This window comes from Argopecten irradians, chromosome 5, assembly GCF_041381155.1.
Source record: "Argopecten irradians isolate NY chromosome 5, Ai_NY, whole genome shotgun sequence".
NCBI lineage: Eukaryota > Metazoa > Mollusca > Bivalvia > Pectinida > Pectinidae > Argopecten > Argopecten irradians.
In genome coordinates this window covers 7156432-7172992 of record NC_091138.1, presented here as the reverse complement: position 1 = coordinate 7172992, position 16561 = coordinate 7156432, and the positions used below count along the sequence as shown (strand labels likewise).

General features: G+C 37.1%; 1 protein-coding gene across 1 annotated transcript in view; it reads left to right on the top strand.

The window, feature by feature from the left end:
* Window positions 1-1825: 1825 nt before the first annotated feature.
* The window catches only part of LOC138322746 (uncharacterized), a 37192-nt gene continuing 22456 nt past the window's right edge, over window positions 1826-16561 (top strand). The window contains exons 1-3 of the mRNA XM_069266828.1: window positions 1826-1864; window positions 8971-9099; window positions 9264-9359. Of these exons, the coding sequence (XP_069122929.1) occupies window positions 8971-9099; window positions 9264-9359 (225 nt within the window). The 5' untranslated portion in view covers window positions 1826-1864. The remainder of the gene's footprint in view (window positions 1865-8970; window positions 9100-9263; window positions 9360-16561) is intronic.

The window sequence follows — 16561 nt, the reverse complement described above, 5'->3', positions numbered from 1 at the left end:
CCCCTCTCATCATTTACAATGACATCACAAACATTGTAACACTTAGTATTATATACTTTTCAAACTGTGATGTGAATTTATCTCTGTGGGAAAGTGGCATCTTAGGTAATCAAGTACATAGTAGTAACTAAACGTATCTGTTGGTGTAGTTGCGTAACATGTATATTTTCAAGATTAGATCGCACCTGTTCATTTAATTGTTAATGGATGTGTCCATGTTATAAAGGTAAAAGTTTGTATACATGAACGTCCAAAAAGCGAGAAGACGTGTATCTACAATCAGATTAAAATACAGATCCTTATTATCACTACGTTTGATATGTGGATCTGACAACATCCCATTAGGGGTAATGTCAGGATGACCTTTGGAAATGGCCAATCAAATTGGCACTGCCAGAATCTTGACTGGGGACGAACTAGTTTGAAAATGCTGTCCGAATTATTTTCGTGCACGTAGTCATCTCGCCCAAAGTGCATAACAATGCTAAATGTATATGCTTACTGGGACGAAATAGCGTTATCAATTGACGTAGAAATGTGTAGAAAATGTATTTGATCTGGAGTACACGTGGTAAAAGGTCATCCGAACGTGACCCCATATGGGATATTGTCAGATCCTATATTGAACGGAGTGGTTAGAAGGATCTGTATTTTAATCAGATTGCGTGTATCTATAGCCTGATGGGACCTGGACTTCATGCTTCATGAATCGACCCAGTTATCCACCTTAATGTATCACGATGTATATGCAATTAATATACCAATGCTCTTCTATTCAAAATGATTACATGGAGGTGTGTGCCCCTTTCGGGTCGCAACTACATTTATATAAGTTGGATCTTTACCAGAAAAGACCCTGAAATAAATTCTCTCTCTGCCAGTAAACACGATGGACCCTGCTTTATACATCTAGACACGACTTCTTCCCGCCGTGGGACAGATTCGTCCGAAAATCTTGAACCAATAGCTACTGTGTTGTTATCAACCAAAGGTCTAGTAGTATGGAGAGAAAACTTGCCGAAAGACAACCGGCAGTCATATTTACTAACACAATTCAGTTAGTACTAAGTAAAATTCTTGTTGGCGACATACCATCTGTCGGATGCTGGGGAGCTCTTACACAACCCGCCAAAAATTCAGAGTTGGAAGATTTCTGTAAAAAAACCCTAGGGCCGTTTTTACAGTGGGGCTGTTTAACTAGGATTCCTTTTCGCCCCGTAAAGACGAAAAATAGATATCTTACTTCTCGTCTTTTCGCCTTTAAAAATCTCGTCTTTTTGTCCGTTTTCGTCCCGAAAAGACGATTATTAACAAACCTCAAGTTTCGTCTTTTCGGGTCTTTTCGCAATTTCGGGGCGAAAAGACGAGATTTTTGAAGGCAAAAAGACAAGAATTAATGTCATTAATTAGCGTTCATCACATTGGTCTTTTCATGTTTTATTTTACGTCTTTTCGCCTCGAAAAAACGTCATAAAACAAATGGTTGATTTTCGTCTTTTCGCTCCGAAAAGACGAAATGGCACAAATCAGTCACTGTACTGTACTGTATATTTTTCAAATCCCGACTTTTTAGGTGAGCTAAAAACTCTACTGTTACATAAACAGTAGGCCAATAGTGCATTCCTTTTGCGATCATTGATAATTTGATCAAGATAAAAATAATTAAATTAGGCCTTCACCTATTCGTGAACGTTTTTTTATTAGGTTTGACAAGGACGTATTTATAAATCCTTGGGTTTGATGATTCGGATTTTAAGTTACGTCGCGTAATCCTTTATTGTGCACGACCTACATAAAGAAGCACTGCGCATGCGTAATGATCAGAAGTTGTCTTCCTGTTGAAGAATACAGCGGTGGATTCGAAGTGAGTAAATGAAAGAGAACTTAGAGAAGTATTGGAAGAGCTAAGCTTATTATAATTACAAGACACTCTTACATTTTATTGCAATTTAATATTTGTTACGAAATTATTTCTGAAATGGGGACAAATTTCATTGCCTATTTTTTGTAAAAGTCACAAACAAATCATCCCTACATGTAACAGCAGGATTCTGTGAAATGAAAATGGATAAAGTTGTTTTAAAAATTTGTATCAAAAAAGGGCTCCATATTTTTCAAATAGCCATAGATCTATAACTGATTGAAGACTTAATGTTTTTGTGTATGAACTGTTGAATTCTATTATCTCACTTTGTAACAGACATGTTAACCCTACCGATTCAGACGGAAGTCTACCGCTTTTGAGGCTGATGTTCCGCCTACCGCTTTAATATCCAAATATTCCGATTTCTGCAAAACATCTTCTTAATATTTTTCAAAGTTTGTAATAAAGTGACAATTTAAGTGCTCTCCATAGAATACATGCAGTGTACATGTATAGCAATCGGGGAAATTTAGTGAAAATGTCATTGTTGATTGACGTTTACCTGTGTTCTATTTTTAGCCCCATAGTAAGCAATAGATGTGACTTTTACAACATATAGATAATGAGATTTGTTTCCATTTGAGTAATAATATGGAAAGTTGTATTAGTGATGATGCCATGTAAAAATTATGATGCCCAGTTTTGATAACATTGTTTTTAACAACTATATCTGCATATACAGTAAAACCCCGTTATATCGCCACCTGTTTTTCTAGATTTTGGCGATATACAGTTGGTAGTAGACTAAAGGTTACATATTGTGCACACGGTGTGAACTACGAGTGGACACGGAGTGCACGAGGTTTAGACTACAGGTAGACACGGAGTGCACGAGGTTTAGACTACAGGTAGACACGGAGTGCACAAGATTTAGACTACAGGTAGACACGGAGTGCACTACGTGTGAACACGGTGTCCACTACAGGTGGACATCGTGTCCAGGTAAAATGTCCACTACATCCAGACCACAGACAGACTAGATGATGTGCCACAGAAATATGACAAAATATGTATTGATTCTGCAGTCTATATGGACTTTGACAGATAGAAATAGTTATTGCGATCAGAAACATAATATTTATTGCAACATAAAAATTGCCGTTAATTACTGGAAATCATTCGTACTGTAATGTTTATTATCTAATAAGAATGGTAGTTATGTGTTTCATACTCATGAACCTATATGATTTTTAAACGGTAAAGTATATTTGTTTGTCTTAACAAACTTCCATAGAAACAATTCTAAAATCACATATTATATAAAGATACTGCCCCCATTCTCATAAAGCCGTGCAAACACAGAAGGTAACGATTCTGCCCTCTGGCCATCTATCGATGGTCACCTTGAGGCACCTGTATAGCTGGATACTGTGGCTTACCTGTATGTTTGACAAGTTATAATTATTGGACCATGACGCAATATACGATCAAGATAACTTGCGGGGTTGGGATCATAAACTTATTGTGTGTACCGGTAATTAAGCATCAAAACAAGCTGAATTGGGTACTTGTAGGTAGCCTAGCCACCAATTAGTGGAGGACGTCATATAGTTTGAAGTGGATTTAATTCTGCATGATCTTTTAAAAACGTTCAGTTTTTAATAAAGAATATGTATAATTAAGCTATTTTTAATTTTTTACGTACAATACTTTTAGAACTTAAAATAGTAAGAAAAATATTATAAAAGTGTATATATTTTAATGAAAGACGATCTACAAGGGTATCGCTAGACAACTGATTGATAGGCACCAAATCTTTTTGTTTAAAAGCTATGCATTACCCGGTATATGATTGTATTACTGATAGCTTATTATAAAAGAAAAAGTGTCTCAAAAGCACATTAGGACTGGTTTTTGCTGCAATTCAAAGTTGTTTTTGACTTGTGAAAATGCTTGATGTAAATATATATATATATATATATATATATATATTTAATGCAATTTACCCATAAAACATTTACTTTTGAAAACGTAATATAAACAATTTAAGATAAGAAATGGAAACCTCTGATATAAAATTAAATAGACATATACTTAATGAATATAAATCAATCTTTATTACTTTTGCAGTGAAAAGGTTTTATTCATGTATACTAAAAAAATATTGTATTATATAGTTATATATACTGAACATTAAATTGTAGATGTTGTAATTAAAAAAACAAAACACTTCAAAATTATAATTATGTATTATTTCATATTGAAGAACTTATTCTCCCCCGATCCCTAACTGTAACACATCACCTTGTCTGTCTAGGTCTCAATGTACCTGGACACGATGTCCACCTGTAGTGGACACCGTGTTCACACGTAGTGCACTCCGTGTCTACCTGTAGTCTAAACCTCGTGCACTCCGTGTCTACCTGTAGTCTAAACCTCGTGCACTCCGTGTCTACCTGTAGTCTAAACCTCGTGCACTCTGTGTCTACCTGTAGTCTAAACGTAGTGCACTCCGTGTGCACAAGGGTGTAACCTTTAGTCTACTACCAACTGTATCAAGTTTGGCGGTATATCAGATTTGTCGTTGAAATCTTAATTTGGCCTAAATATAAGAAGTCCTGCGGTGCTGTAATATGACACAGATTTTCTAGTAAGCCTGTGTACTGTATGGCCACTTCATAATTTGTAATATGAATATAGTTCCAAAATAAAAGTAAATTTCATTAGAAGTATTTCAATAAATGTGTCAGCTTTATGTGTGTAAAATACGAAATCCAAACTCGTTTGTGTTACAAAGTATCGTGCCGTAATTGCCTGCTAGTTGGGATTTTCTCGGTTACATGATATTTTTATCCCCGGAAATCCGCCCGGAAACAAAGAATAGAAGTTCTGAACAAGCACAGTGCGGTCGTGACCACACTTCCGAAGCACATGTCTATATAAACGGCACTCAGACGATGATTTGATCTTATATGCACTAGTAAACGACGGATTCTCCTGCACGTACGTAATATTTATATCGCACTTGAAATTGCTAGTTGCATTTTATGGTCAAATATAAACGGCGATATCGAGAAACAAACCTGTGGGTTCCTTTTTGTCAATAAACAACTAACGTTAATAGTACGTAAAACACATACAAAAGTGAGTTTTATTCACCACAACTTGCGACACCTACATGTAAAACAATAACAAAGGTGTACCCATAATGTTATTGATTTCACTGTGTACACGCGGCCATAGTGTGTGTAGCTGATTACCTGTCAGTCGGCAGTCGAGCATCTTACAAAAACATGTGTCCCTATTAACAGAATTTGGCGATATTAACAAGGTCATTATAGTGTTATTTTAATCATTTGTTCCGCGAATGTGATGGCGGTAGGCGGGTTTGACGGTATAACGGGTGTATTTGTATGGAGGGAAATCCGTTCTGAATAAATTCATGGCGATAAGCGGGTTTGGCGGTAAAACGGGTGGCTATATAACAGGGTTTTACTGTACATATATACGGGAGTGTCCCCAACCTGTACAAAACACCAAATGATGTACATGTCTTATAGTGAACCTACAACATCTGTAATTAAAGGGACATGAACATTAAAAAAAAACATATCAATTTGAGTAAAATACATATTTAAGATGTGTCAGATACCTTACTAAGTCAGATATAATATGAATCATGCACGGTGTGGGAAGAGCGAAGCGTGTTTATTTTATTTTCTGTTTCAAGAACTGACATAATCTAAAAATAAAAGCATTTACTTTAAACTATAGAAGTGTAGGCGGACTGACCCTATGTACTTTAAACTATAGAAGTGTAGGCGCACTGACCCTATGTCACCACTACCCAGGTTCTATTTGGGGTTCCGTGAAGCAATTACAACGAACAACAGAAATACATTCGAATGCTATTAATATACAGGCAAACATGTAGAAAGACGAATAATATAATACATGACACAAAGCCCCGCTCATACTGCGTATGGCTAACTACAAATTTGCACGTGCACAATACACCTCTCACAGGTCAGCTAATACATAGCTACTCCTGACAACAAACACACTCTACACATAAAGACAAGAACGGAGAGAGGGAGAGAAGAGTGAGTCTGCTCAGGCAGGAAAGCTTCTAGAGACTGACGAAATAGAAGGAGACATGTTACTTTATAGTTTTCCAGCCCAATGAAAGGATAGTTTAGAAACAACCAAGAAAAACAAAGGATTGAACTGAAAGTGAAAGTAGAATATCTATAAATAAATGTCCCTTCCAGTAGCCATGTGCATATTACAAGACAGTACATAATATAAAAATAAGCATTCATAGGTAATAATTACGTATGCGAATACTATGATTTCGTGCCATTTGTTGACATGATGTGACGTCATGATTCCTTGTGCTTATCGCTTGGTGGATATTTTGACTGCATTCCATAGCTTTTTATTTTCAAAGTGTTATTATTTCTATTTGAAAAAAATAATAATAAATGTTTAATTACTGCTGTTATGCATTACCATTAGTTAAATATATTTATTGTGGAGAGCAGTACCAGAACAACGCACAATCGAAACAGGTTAAACCAGAAGTACGAAAAATTTTAGCCATCCATGCATGCAGGTCATTGATCTCAATATGTACTTTCTCAGAAAGTTCTAAAAGGATCATTCTCAAATTTAATGTGTAGGGTCCCCTAGGGCTCTAGTTATGCATGTTGCATTTTGGGAGAAATCGGTCAACAAAGATGGCCACAAAGCAGCCATCTTGGATTTTCATAGTTAAAGTTTGTTATCGCTATTTCTCATAAAGTACTGAAGGTATCTTTCTTAATTTTTTTATATGTAGGTTCCCCTAGGGCCCTAGTTATGCATATTAAATTTTAGACAAATCGGTGAACAGGATGACCGCCAGGCATCCATCTTGGATTTTGAACGTTTTGATTTTAAACATATTTTTATTGTCGTAAATTATTGACAACAGGGATTGGACACAAGTTTTGCCAACTTAGTAACGTCCTCTCCCGAACACATAATATGTATATATACATAATGGACAGCAATGAAGACAATACAAATATATAATATGAATCAAACTTTTCTATTTTAAGAATGAAGAAGAAAAGGGAAAGATGGAGGAGTATAGGAGAGGAGAATAGTTATTTATTAACTTATAATTATTTGTAAAAGTGATAATTGTATATATAGTTATCTAACTGGACGTTTTGAACGTTAATGTTTGTTATGGCTATTTCTCAGAAAGGATCTTTCTCAAATTTAATATGTAGGTTCCCCAGGGAGGCATCTTGGATTTTGATAGTTAAAGTTTGCTATCCCTATTTCTCAGAAAGAACTGAAGGGATTATTCCCAAATTTCATATGTATAGGTTCTCTTAGGGCCCTAGGTGTGCTTATTACTCTTTGGGATCAATCAGTCAACAAGATGGCCAACCGACTGCCATCTTGGATTTTGATACATGTAGTTACCACTATTTCTCAGAAATTACTGAATTGATCAATATATCTCTCTCAAGTTCCATACGTAGCTTCCCCTATCGCCCTAGTTGTGCATATTGCATTTTGTAAGTGATCGGTCACCAAGATGGCCAACCGGCCGCCATCTTGGATTTCGATAGTTACTGCTATTTCTCAGAAATTACTGGAGGGATCTCTTTCAAATTCCATCAAGATTCCCCTTAGTCTTAGTTGTGCATAATGCATTTTGGGACTGATTGATCAATAAGATAGCCAACCGGCAGCCATCTTTGATTTCCTCCTTGAAGTTTGTTACTGCTATTTTAAGTACTTAAGTGATCTGTCTCAAATTTTATATGTAGTATTTCCTTTAAATCACTACTAGTCATAAAGTACTTCATGGTAACCAAATTTGGCCAGAAACTTCCTTAGGGGAAGGGGATCAGATTTTGCATAAATGGTGACCCTGACCCCCCCTGGGGCAGGAGGGGCGGGGATCAATAGGGGTAATAGAGGTAAATCCTATAAATTGCTACTTGTCCTAGAGTTCTGCATGGATTACAACCAAATTTGGCCAGAAACTTCCTTAGGGGAAGGGGATCAGATTTTGCATAAATGGTGACCCTGACCCCCCTGGGGCAGAAGGGGTGGGGCCCAATATGGGTAATAAAGTTAAATCCTATAAATCGCTACTTGTCCTAGAGTTCTGCATGGATTGCAACCAAATTTGGCCAGAAACTTCCTTGGGGGAAGGAGAACAGAACTTGTATAAATTTTGGCTCTGACTTCCGGGGGGCAGGAGGGGCGGGGCCCAATAGGGGAAATAAAGATAAATCCTATAAATCGCTACTTGTCCTAGAGTTCTGCATTAATTGTAACCAAATTTATCCAGAAACATCCTTGAGGTTAACAGAATTCGCATAAATTTTGGCTTTGACCCCCTGGAGCAGAAAGTGTGGGGCCATATAGGGGAATTAGAGGTAAATATTTAAATTCCTTCAGAAAAGAAACAATGAACTTGTATTCAGAACATTACTTGGCATTACAAACCAGGTGAGCGATACAAGCCCTCTGGGCCTCTTGTCTAAAAAGATTGAAAAGCAAGGAAAGGATCCCTCTTTCCATTGGTAGACAAAGATAATTCTTTGGTGGCATGGGTGCCAAGATCCCTCTGGGATCTATAGTTTTTCTTTTAGTCTCAGTTTCTTGCAGTGAAAAAAGACTTTATTCAACCTTATGCAAACCATGAATATTATTCCCAATGGATAATAGATGTTTTAAATTTACATATTCTGTACCAAAATTCATGATTTTGTGCAAAACCATTTTATAGGGTCAGACGGGTTACCAGAAACAAAAATAATTTTTTGTATAGCCTTTATATATATATATAATGAGGGTCTTTCCCAAAATAGCTGACAAAAACCCTGATAGCTCTAGATCTAGATCAGGTTTGTTTGTATATATGTATGACAGGTCAAAATGTTAACACATCAAGCTATACTTGTGTATAGCTGTACATGTAGCAGTGTGATATGTGGATCGATTCAGGTCTAACTGCAGATAAATTATCAGTAATTGTACAGATTGGACTAAATTTGGATGGGTGTGTACCTTAATCTGTGTATTTATATTAACAGATGGATGAATCCAAAAAGGCATGTCAGTTTTGTGGAGAGAATGATGAAGAAGCAGCAGTGCTGTGTGGTAAATTACACATCGAAAAGTTGAGCAATGGTAATATTGTTGCTGCCCATCATAAATGCATGGTAAGAAATATGATAAAATAATTTTTATTAATAACGATTTTGAAAAGTTGACAGATTTTAGGGCCCAAATCATGCATACATACATTTGATTCTTCATATTAAGTCCTTTTGGATCTGTTCAGTTGATGAGATGTTTTACATGTTCATTCCCTCCTTATTTTCAGCAATATTCAGCTGGCCTAATCCAATATAGATTCGACCATTTTGGTGGATTCAAGATAGATAGAGTCCTAGCAGAACTGCGGAGAGGAAGTAGCCTTGTAAGTGCATGGTTTTTCTCCTGATATATTGTCAGATCAGAGATATGCAGTTTATAATTAGGTCGGCTTTCATTTACCACTTCCTATGAAGGAGTTGACAGTATCCATAAAAGGATGACCCTGATGTGGCTAAGTGTTTGCCATGGATATTATTGTAATTTAAAAGATCATGTACATGTATACTAGCTAGATTATGGATTTCTTGTTAGGGCCCCGCATCGAGATGCGGGTGCCCTATAGTAATCAGGTTGTCCGTCCGTCCGTCCGTCCGTCTGTCTGTCCGTCCGTCCGTCTGTCCGTTTTTTTTCTTTTGCACATTAATGATGGAAGGGAGTGGAGTATTTTCCCCATATTTTACATGATGATTCCCCATCCATCCTAGATCTGCTTGGTAATTTTTCAGGCTGAAATTAAATTAAAAAATCGGCCATCTTGGATTTTAACATTTAAAAAAATCACAATGTTGTTGCTCTTAACTGATAAACATTTTGTTATAACATTATGATGCAAAGTTGTTCAGAATTAAACAAGGAGTTGACTGTCCAAAGGTAAGGTCATGGGCCAAGGTTACTAAGTCAAAGGTCAAGGTCAAATTTGTTTGAGTTAATTGTATGCTCTTAATGTAATGTTAGCTTGGAATCAGGATTCAAGTTAAATATCAAGTTAAATATTTGGAAGACTTTTTCCAAAGAATTATAATAATGTACCATCATCGGTTTCCCAATTAATGTTGACATTAATTATTTATTAGCAACATATAGCTAACACGGAAGAATTCGTTGTCAAAATACTACTTTTCCACTTAAGCACGTCAGACACATAGCGGGGCCCTTTCTGACGTGTCAGTGTTCTAGTTTATGTGATGTCCTTTGCCTCCTCTCCCCACCCCCAGAGGAGCAACTGGAGCTTTTTTTAGGTCATCTCAGGATGACCTATAGTCATCGTGATTCGTCTGTCGTCGTCCGCCGTGTGCCGTCCGTCGTGCGTAAACTTTTTCCTTTAAAACGCTACTCCTCCTTACTAATCGCTAAGCTGATTTCATCCATTATGGTGTGAAGCATCATTTGGGAAGGACAATCATATTTTTATCCCCCGCCCAACGAATTTGGCGGGGGATGTACAAATGGGTTCCGTCCGTCCATCTGTAGGAATGGTTTCCGGAGCATAAACCAGTAGATATATTTCCCTGAAACTTCATACACAAATTGGTCTTATGGTCTAGTAGTGCCTTTTGCTATTTTTAGGTTTTCATTTTTTGCATTTTTTCCGTAACCATGGAAATATTGCTGAAATTTATCATATTTTTGTACCAGGTTCGTTTCCGGAGCATAACTCTAAAACCAGAAGAGATATTTCTACGAAACTTCATAGACACATTGGTCTTATGGTCTAGTAGTGCCTTTTGCTATTTTAAGGTTTTCACTTTTTGTACTTTTTTCTGTAACCATGGAAACATTGCTGAAAATGGCAGATTTTTGTGTAAGAATTGTTTCCGGAGCACAACTCTAAAACCAGCAGAGATATTTCCATGAAACTTCATAGACACATTGTTCTTATGGTCTAGTAGTGCCTTTTGCTATTTTTAGGTTTTCATTTTTTGTATTTTTCCGTAACCATGGAAACATTGCTGAAAATATCATATTTTTGTACCAGGTTCTTTTCCGGAGCATAACTCTAAAACCAGAGGAGATATTTCCACGAAACTTCATAGACACATTGGTCTTATGGTCTAGTAGTGCCTTTTGCTATTGTAAGGTTTTCTCTTTTTGTACTTTTTTCTGTAACCATGGAAACATTGCTGAAAATGGCAGATTTTTGTGTAAGAATCGTTTCCGGAGCACAACTCAAAAACCAGCAGAGATATTTCCATGAAACTTCATAGACACATTGTTCTTATGGTCTGGTGGTGCCTTTTGCTATTTTTAGGTTTTCATTTTTTGCACTTTTTCCGTAGCCATGGAAACATTGCTGAAAATATCATATTGTTGTACCAGGTTCGTTTCCGCAGCATAACTGGAAAACCGGTTGAGATATATGCTCGGAACTCCATAGGCACATTAGTCTTATGGTCTAGTAGTGCCTTTTGCTATTTTAAGGTTTTCACTTTTTGTACTTTTTTCTGTAACCATGGAAACATTGCTGAAAATGGCAGATTTTTGTGTAAGAATCGTTTCCGGAGCACAACTCTAAAACCAGCAGAGATATTTCCATGAAACTTCATAGACACATTGTTCTTATGGTCTAGTAGTGCCTTTTGCTATTTTTAGGTTTTCACTTTTTGTGCTTTTTTCTGTAACCATAGAAACATTGCTGAAAATATCATATTTTTGTAGCAGGTTCATTTCCGGAGCATAACTCTAAAACCAGCAGAGATATTTCCACGAAACTTCATAGACACATTCTTTTTATGGTCTAGTAGTACCTTTTGCTATTTTTAGGTTTTCATTTTTTGCACTTTTTCCGTTACCATGGAAACATTGCTGAAAATATCATGGTAAATGGTAAATGTTACTTTGCAAAACTCCACCTATCTTTGTGTATATAGTCTAATATAAATGTCAAGGCTGTATACCTGATTCAACAATTGCAGTCTCGCTCTACTTGAATTATACTCCATCTTTCTTTAGCTTAACTTCCTTTTTCCTGGTTTTTTTTCATACACAAAAGTCTCCACAATCAAACTTACTTCAGCTTTGATATCTCCATTGGCGGGGGATCTGAATGACTATGTCCTTGTATATAAATGAGCTTGGTCAAACCCCTAGGGGCTGAGGGGTGGGGCCCCAAAAGGGCAAATTTTTAGCTCGCCTATTCGAAGAATAGGGGGAGCTAATGTTTTCACCCCGGCGTTGGCGTCGGCGTCAGCGTTGGCGTCCCATTTCACGTTAAAGTTTTTGAGCAAGTTTCTGTTTCATCAATTGTTTAAGCTTAAGTCATCATAAATGTTTATGATTTTATTTTCCTAACGTGTATGGATGCTGAATGTGATAATACAACCAATTTAGGGCCCTTTATGGGTTTTTTGAGTCTGTTAATTTGTCATATTTCCTTGTTAAAGTTTTTGAGCAAGTTTCTATTTTGTCTATTGTTTAAGCTTAAGTCATCATAAATGTTTATGATTTTATTTTCCTAATATGTATGGATGCTGAATGTGATAATACAACCAATTTAGGACCCTTTTTGGGTTTTTTAAGTCTGTTAATTTGTCATATTTCCTTGTTAAAGTTTTTGAGCAAGTTTCTATTTTGTCTATTGTTTAAGCTTAAGTCATCATAAATGTTTATGATTTTATTTTCCTTATGTGTATGGATGCTGAATGTGATAATACAACCAATTTGGGGCCCTTTAGGGGTTTTTTGAGTCTGTTAATTTGTCATATTTCCATGTTAAAGTTTTTGAGCAAGTTTCTATTTTTGTCAATTGTTTAAGAATAAGTCATCATAAATTCTTATGATTTTATTTTCCTAATGTGTATGGATGCTGAACATGATAATACAACCAATATTTGGGGCCCTTTAGGTTTTTTTTGAGTCTGTTAATTTGTCATATTTCCATGTTTAAATAGTAAATACTTGAACATCAACTTCTTCTGAATAGGTGAGCTTTGCTGTTCTCCAACAGCTCTTGTCTTATTTTAAGCTTTAAAATCCTACTCCTCCTTCATCCTTGGGTTGATATCATCCATATTTGGGGTGAAACATCATTAGGGAAGGACAGTCATATTTTATATAAATGAGCCTGGTCCGACCCCTAGGAGCTAAGGGGTGGGGCCCCAAAAGGGCAAATTTTCTTAATTTTAGCTTTCAAATCCTACTCCTCCTTCATCCTTGGATGGATTTCATCCATATTTGGTGTGAAACATCATTGGGGAAGGATAATCTTATTTTATAAAAATGAGCTTGGTTTGACTCCTAGGGGCTGAGGGGTGGGGCCCCAAAAGGTCAAATTTTCTTATTTTAAGCTTTAAAATCCTACTCCTCCTTCATCCTTGGGTTGATTTCATCCATATTCGGTGTGAAACATCATTAGGGAAGGACAGTCATATTTTATATAAATGAGCCTGGTCCGACCCCTAGGAGCTAAGGGGTGGGGCCCCAAACGGGCAAATTTTCTTAATTTTAGCTTTCAAATCCTACTCCTCCTTCATCTTCATCCTTGGATGGATTTCATCCATATTTGGTGTGAAACATCATTGGGGAAGGATAATCTTATTTTATATAAATGAGCTTGGTCCGACCCCTAGGGGCTGAGGGGTGGGGCCCCAAAAGGGCAAATTTTCTTAATTTTAGCTTTAAAATCCTACTCCTCCCTCATCCTGGAATGGATTACATCTATATTTGATGTAAAACATCATTGGGGAAGGAAAATCATATTTTATATAAATGAGCCTGGTCGGACCCCTAGGGGCTGAGGGATGGGGTCCCAAATGGGGAAATTTTCTTAATTTTAGCTTTAAAATCCTACTTCTCCTTCATCATTAGATGGATTTCATCCATATTTGGTGTGAAACATCATTTGGGATGGACAATCATATTTTTTATAAATGAGTCTGGTCCGACCCCTAGGGGATGGGGCCCACAAAGGGCAAATTTTCTTAATTTTAGCTTTAAAATCCTACTCCTCCTTCATTCTTTGATGGATTTCATTCATTTTTGGTGTGAAACATCATTGGGGAGGGACAATTATTTTTTTATATAAATGAGGAAGGTCCGACCGCTAGGGGCTGAGGGGTGGGGCCCCAAAAGGGCAATATTTTCTTAATTTTAGCTTTAAAATTCTACTCCTCCTTCATCCTTGAATGGATTTCATCTGTATTTGGTGTGAAACATTGGGGAAGGACAATCATATTTTTAGCCCACCATCATCAGATGGTGGGCTATTCAGATCGCCCTGCGTCTGTGGTCCGTCGTCTGTTGTCCGCCGTCCGTCCCTAAACAATGCTTGTTATCACTATTTCTTAAAAACTGCTGCAGGGATTTTGTTCAAACTTCACATGGAGGGACCCCTTGGTCCATATTTGTGCCATACAGATTTTGAGGCTGATCGGAAAAACAAGATGGCCGCCAGGCAGCCATCTTTGATTTTGGCAGTTGAAGTTTGTTATCGATATTTCTTGAGAACTACTGAAGGGATTTTGTTCAAACTTCACATGGTGGTTACCCTTGGTCCCTAGTTGTGCCATACAGATTTTGAGGCTGATAGGAAAAACAAGATGGCCGCCAGGCAGCCATCTTTGATTTTGGCAGTTGAAGTTTGTTATCGATATTTCTTGAGAACTACTGAAGGAATTTTGTTCAAACTTCACATGGAGGTTACCCTTGGTCCCTATTTGTGCCATACAGATTTTGAGGCTGATAGGAAAAACAAGATGGCCACCAGGCGGCCATCTTGGATTTTGATAGTTAAAGTTTGTTATGGCTATTTCTCAGATAGTACTGAAGGGATCTGTCTCAAATTTCATATGTAGGTTCCCCTAGGGACCTTGTTGTGCATATTGCATTTTGGGACCGATCGGTTAACAAGATGGCCGCCAGGCAGCCATCTTGGATTTTGTTATTCAAAGTTTGTTATCGCTATTTCTCAGAAAGTATTGAATGGATCTTTCTCAAATTTCACATGTAGGTTCCCCTATGGCCCTAGTTGTGCATATTGTGATTTGGGACCGATTGATCAACGAGGTGGCCGCCAAGGAGTCATCTTGGATTTTGATAGTTGAAGTTTGTTACCGCTATTTCTCAAAAGGTACTGAAGCAATCTGTCTCAAATTTTATATGTAGTATGTTTGAAAAAGTTTAAAAAGTAGAGAAAAGATCCATCTTTCCTTTGTCAGATATAGATTATTCTTTGGTGGGCGCCAAGATCCCTCTGGGATCTCTTGTATATAAATGAGCCTAGCTAGTCCGACCCCTTGGGGTTGAGGGATGGGGCCCCAAAAGGGCAAATTTTCTTAATTTTAGCTTTAAAATCCTACTCCTCCTTCATCCTTGGATGGATTTCATCTGTATTTGGTGTAAAATATCATTGGGGAAGGACAATCATATTTTATATAAATGATCCTGGTCCAATCCCTAGGGGCTGAGGCCCCAAAAGGGCAAATTTTCTTAATTTTAGCTTTAAAATCCTACTCCTCCTTCATCCTTGGATGAATTTCATCCATATTTGGTGTGAAAGATCATTGAGGAAGGACAACAATATTTGATATAAATGAGCCTGGTACGACCCCTAGGGGCTGAGGGATGGGGCCCCAAAAGGGCAAATTTTCTTAATTTTAGCTTGCCCACTTCCTGTTTTCAGGTTTCGGTCTCCGATCTCAATCAAAATTGGTCTATAGGGGTTTGTAATTGATGTCGAACAACATGCAAACATTTTCGTAAAGATTTTGGTATTTCAAGATGACCGCTGGCCCACTTCCTGTTTTAAGGTTTCAATCTCCGATCTCAATGAAAATTGGTATATAGGGGTTTTAATTGATGCTGAACAACATGCAAACATTTACTGAAAGATTTTGCTATTCAAAGATGGCTGCTGGCCCACTTCCTGTTTTCAGGTTTCAGTCTCCGATCTCAATGAAAATTGACCTATTGGGGTTTTAATTGATTCAGAAGGGGGAACTTTAGGTGAGGACAATCATATTTTATAAAGGACCGAGCTAAGACCCATTGGGATAGTACGGCGGAGGTCCAAAATGGGAGCGTTGCTGAAATTTGGCTTTAAAATCTGACTCCTCCTTATATTAATCCTTGAATGGGTTACAACCATATATGGATGAAGGGCTACCAAGTTTGTTCAACAAATGACATTTACCTATTTCAGAAACTTACATATTACTAAGGAGTTCTTTGTATTGTTTATATTAATCGTTAACCAATACTTTATACTGTGACTTTGTTGTTTTGTGCCATGAGTCAGATGACCTTTGAGGCCCATGGGCCTCTTGTTTACTGAATTTTATTACAGTGTACTTTAAAGGATCAATTCAGTCTAATTCAAAGTACATTAAAATTTCCACATATATCGGAAACAAACCAGCTGTAATGAAAATGAGATTTACTGTGATATGCCAGAAAGCTCACTGTTGTGAAGTGTGTGTGAATTGTTCAAACTTGCTCACTGTCAACCATTACATACATGTATTGTGGTCGGACATCTTTTATGCCAAGGCTTAAAATAAGATATTGTTTGTGTCCCCTTTCTGGCCTACC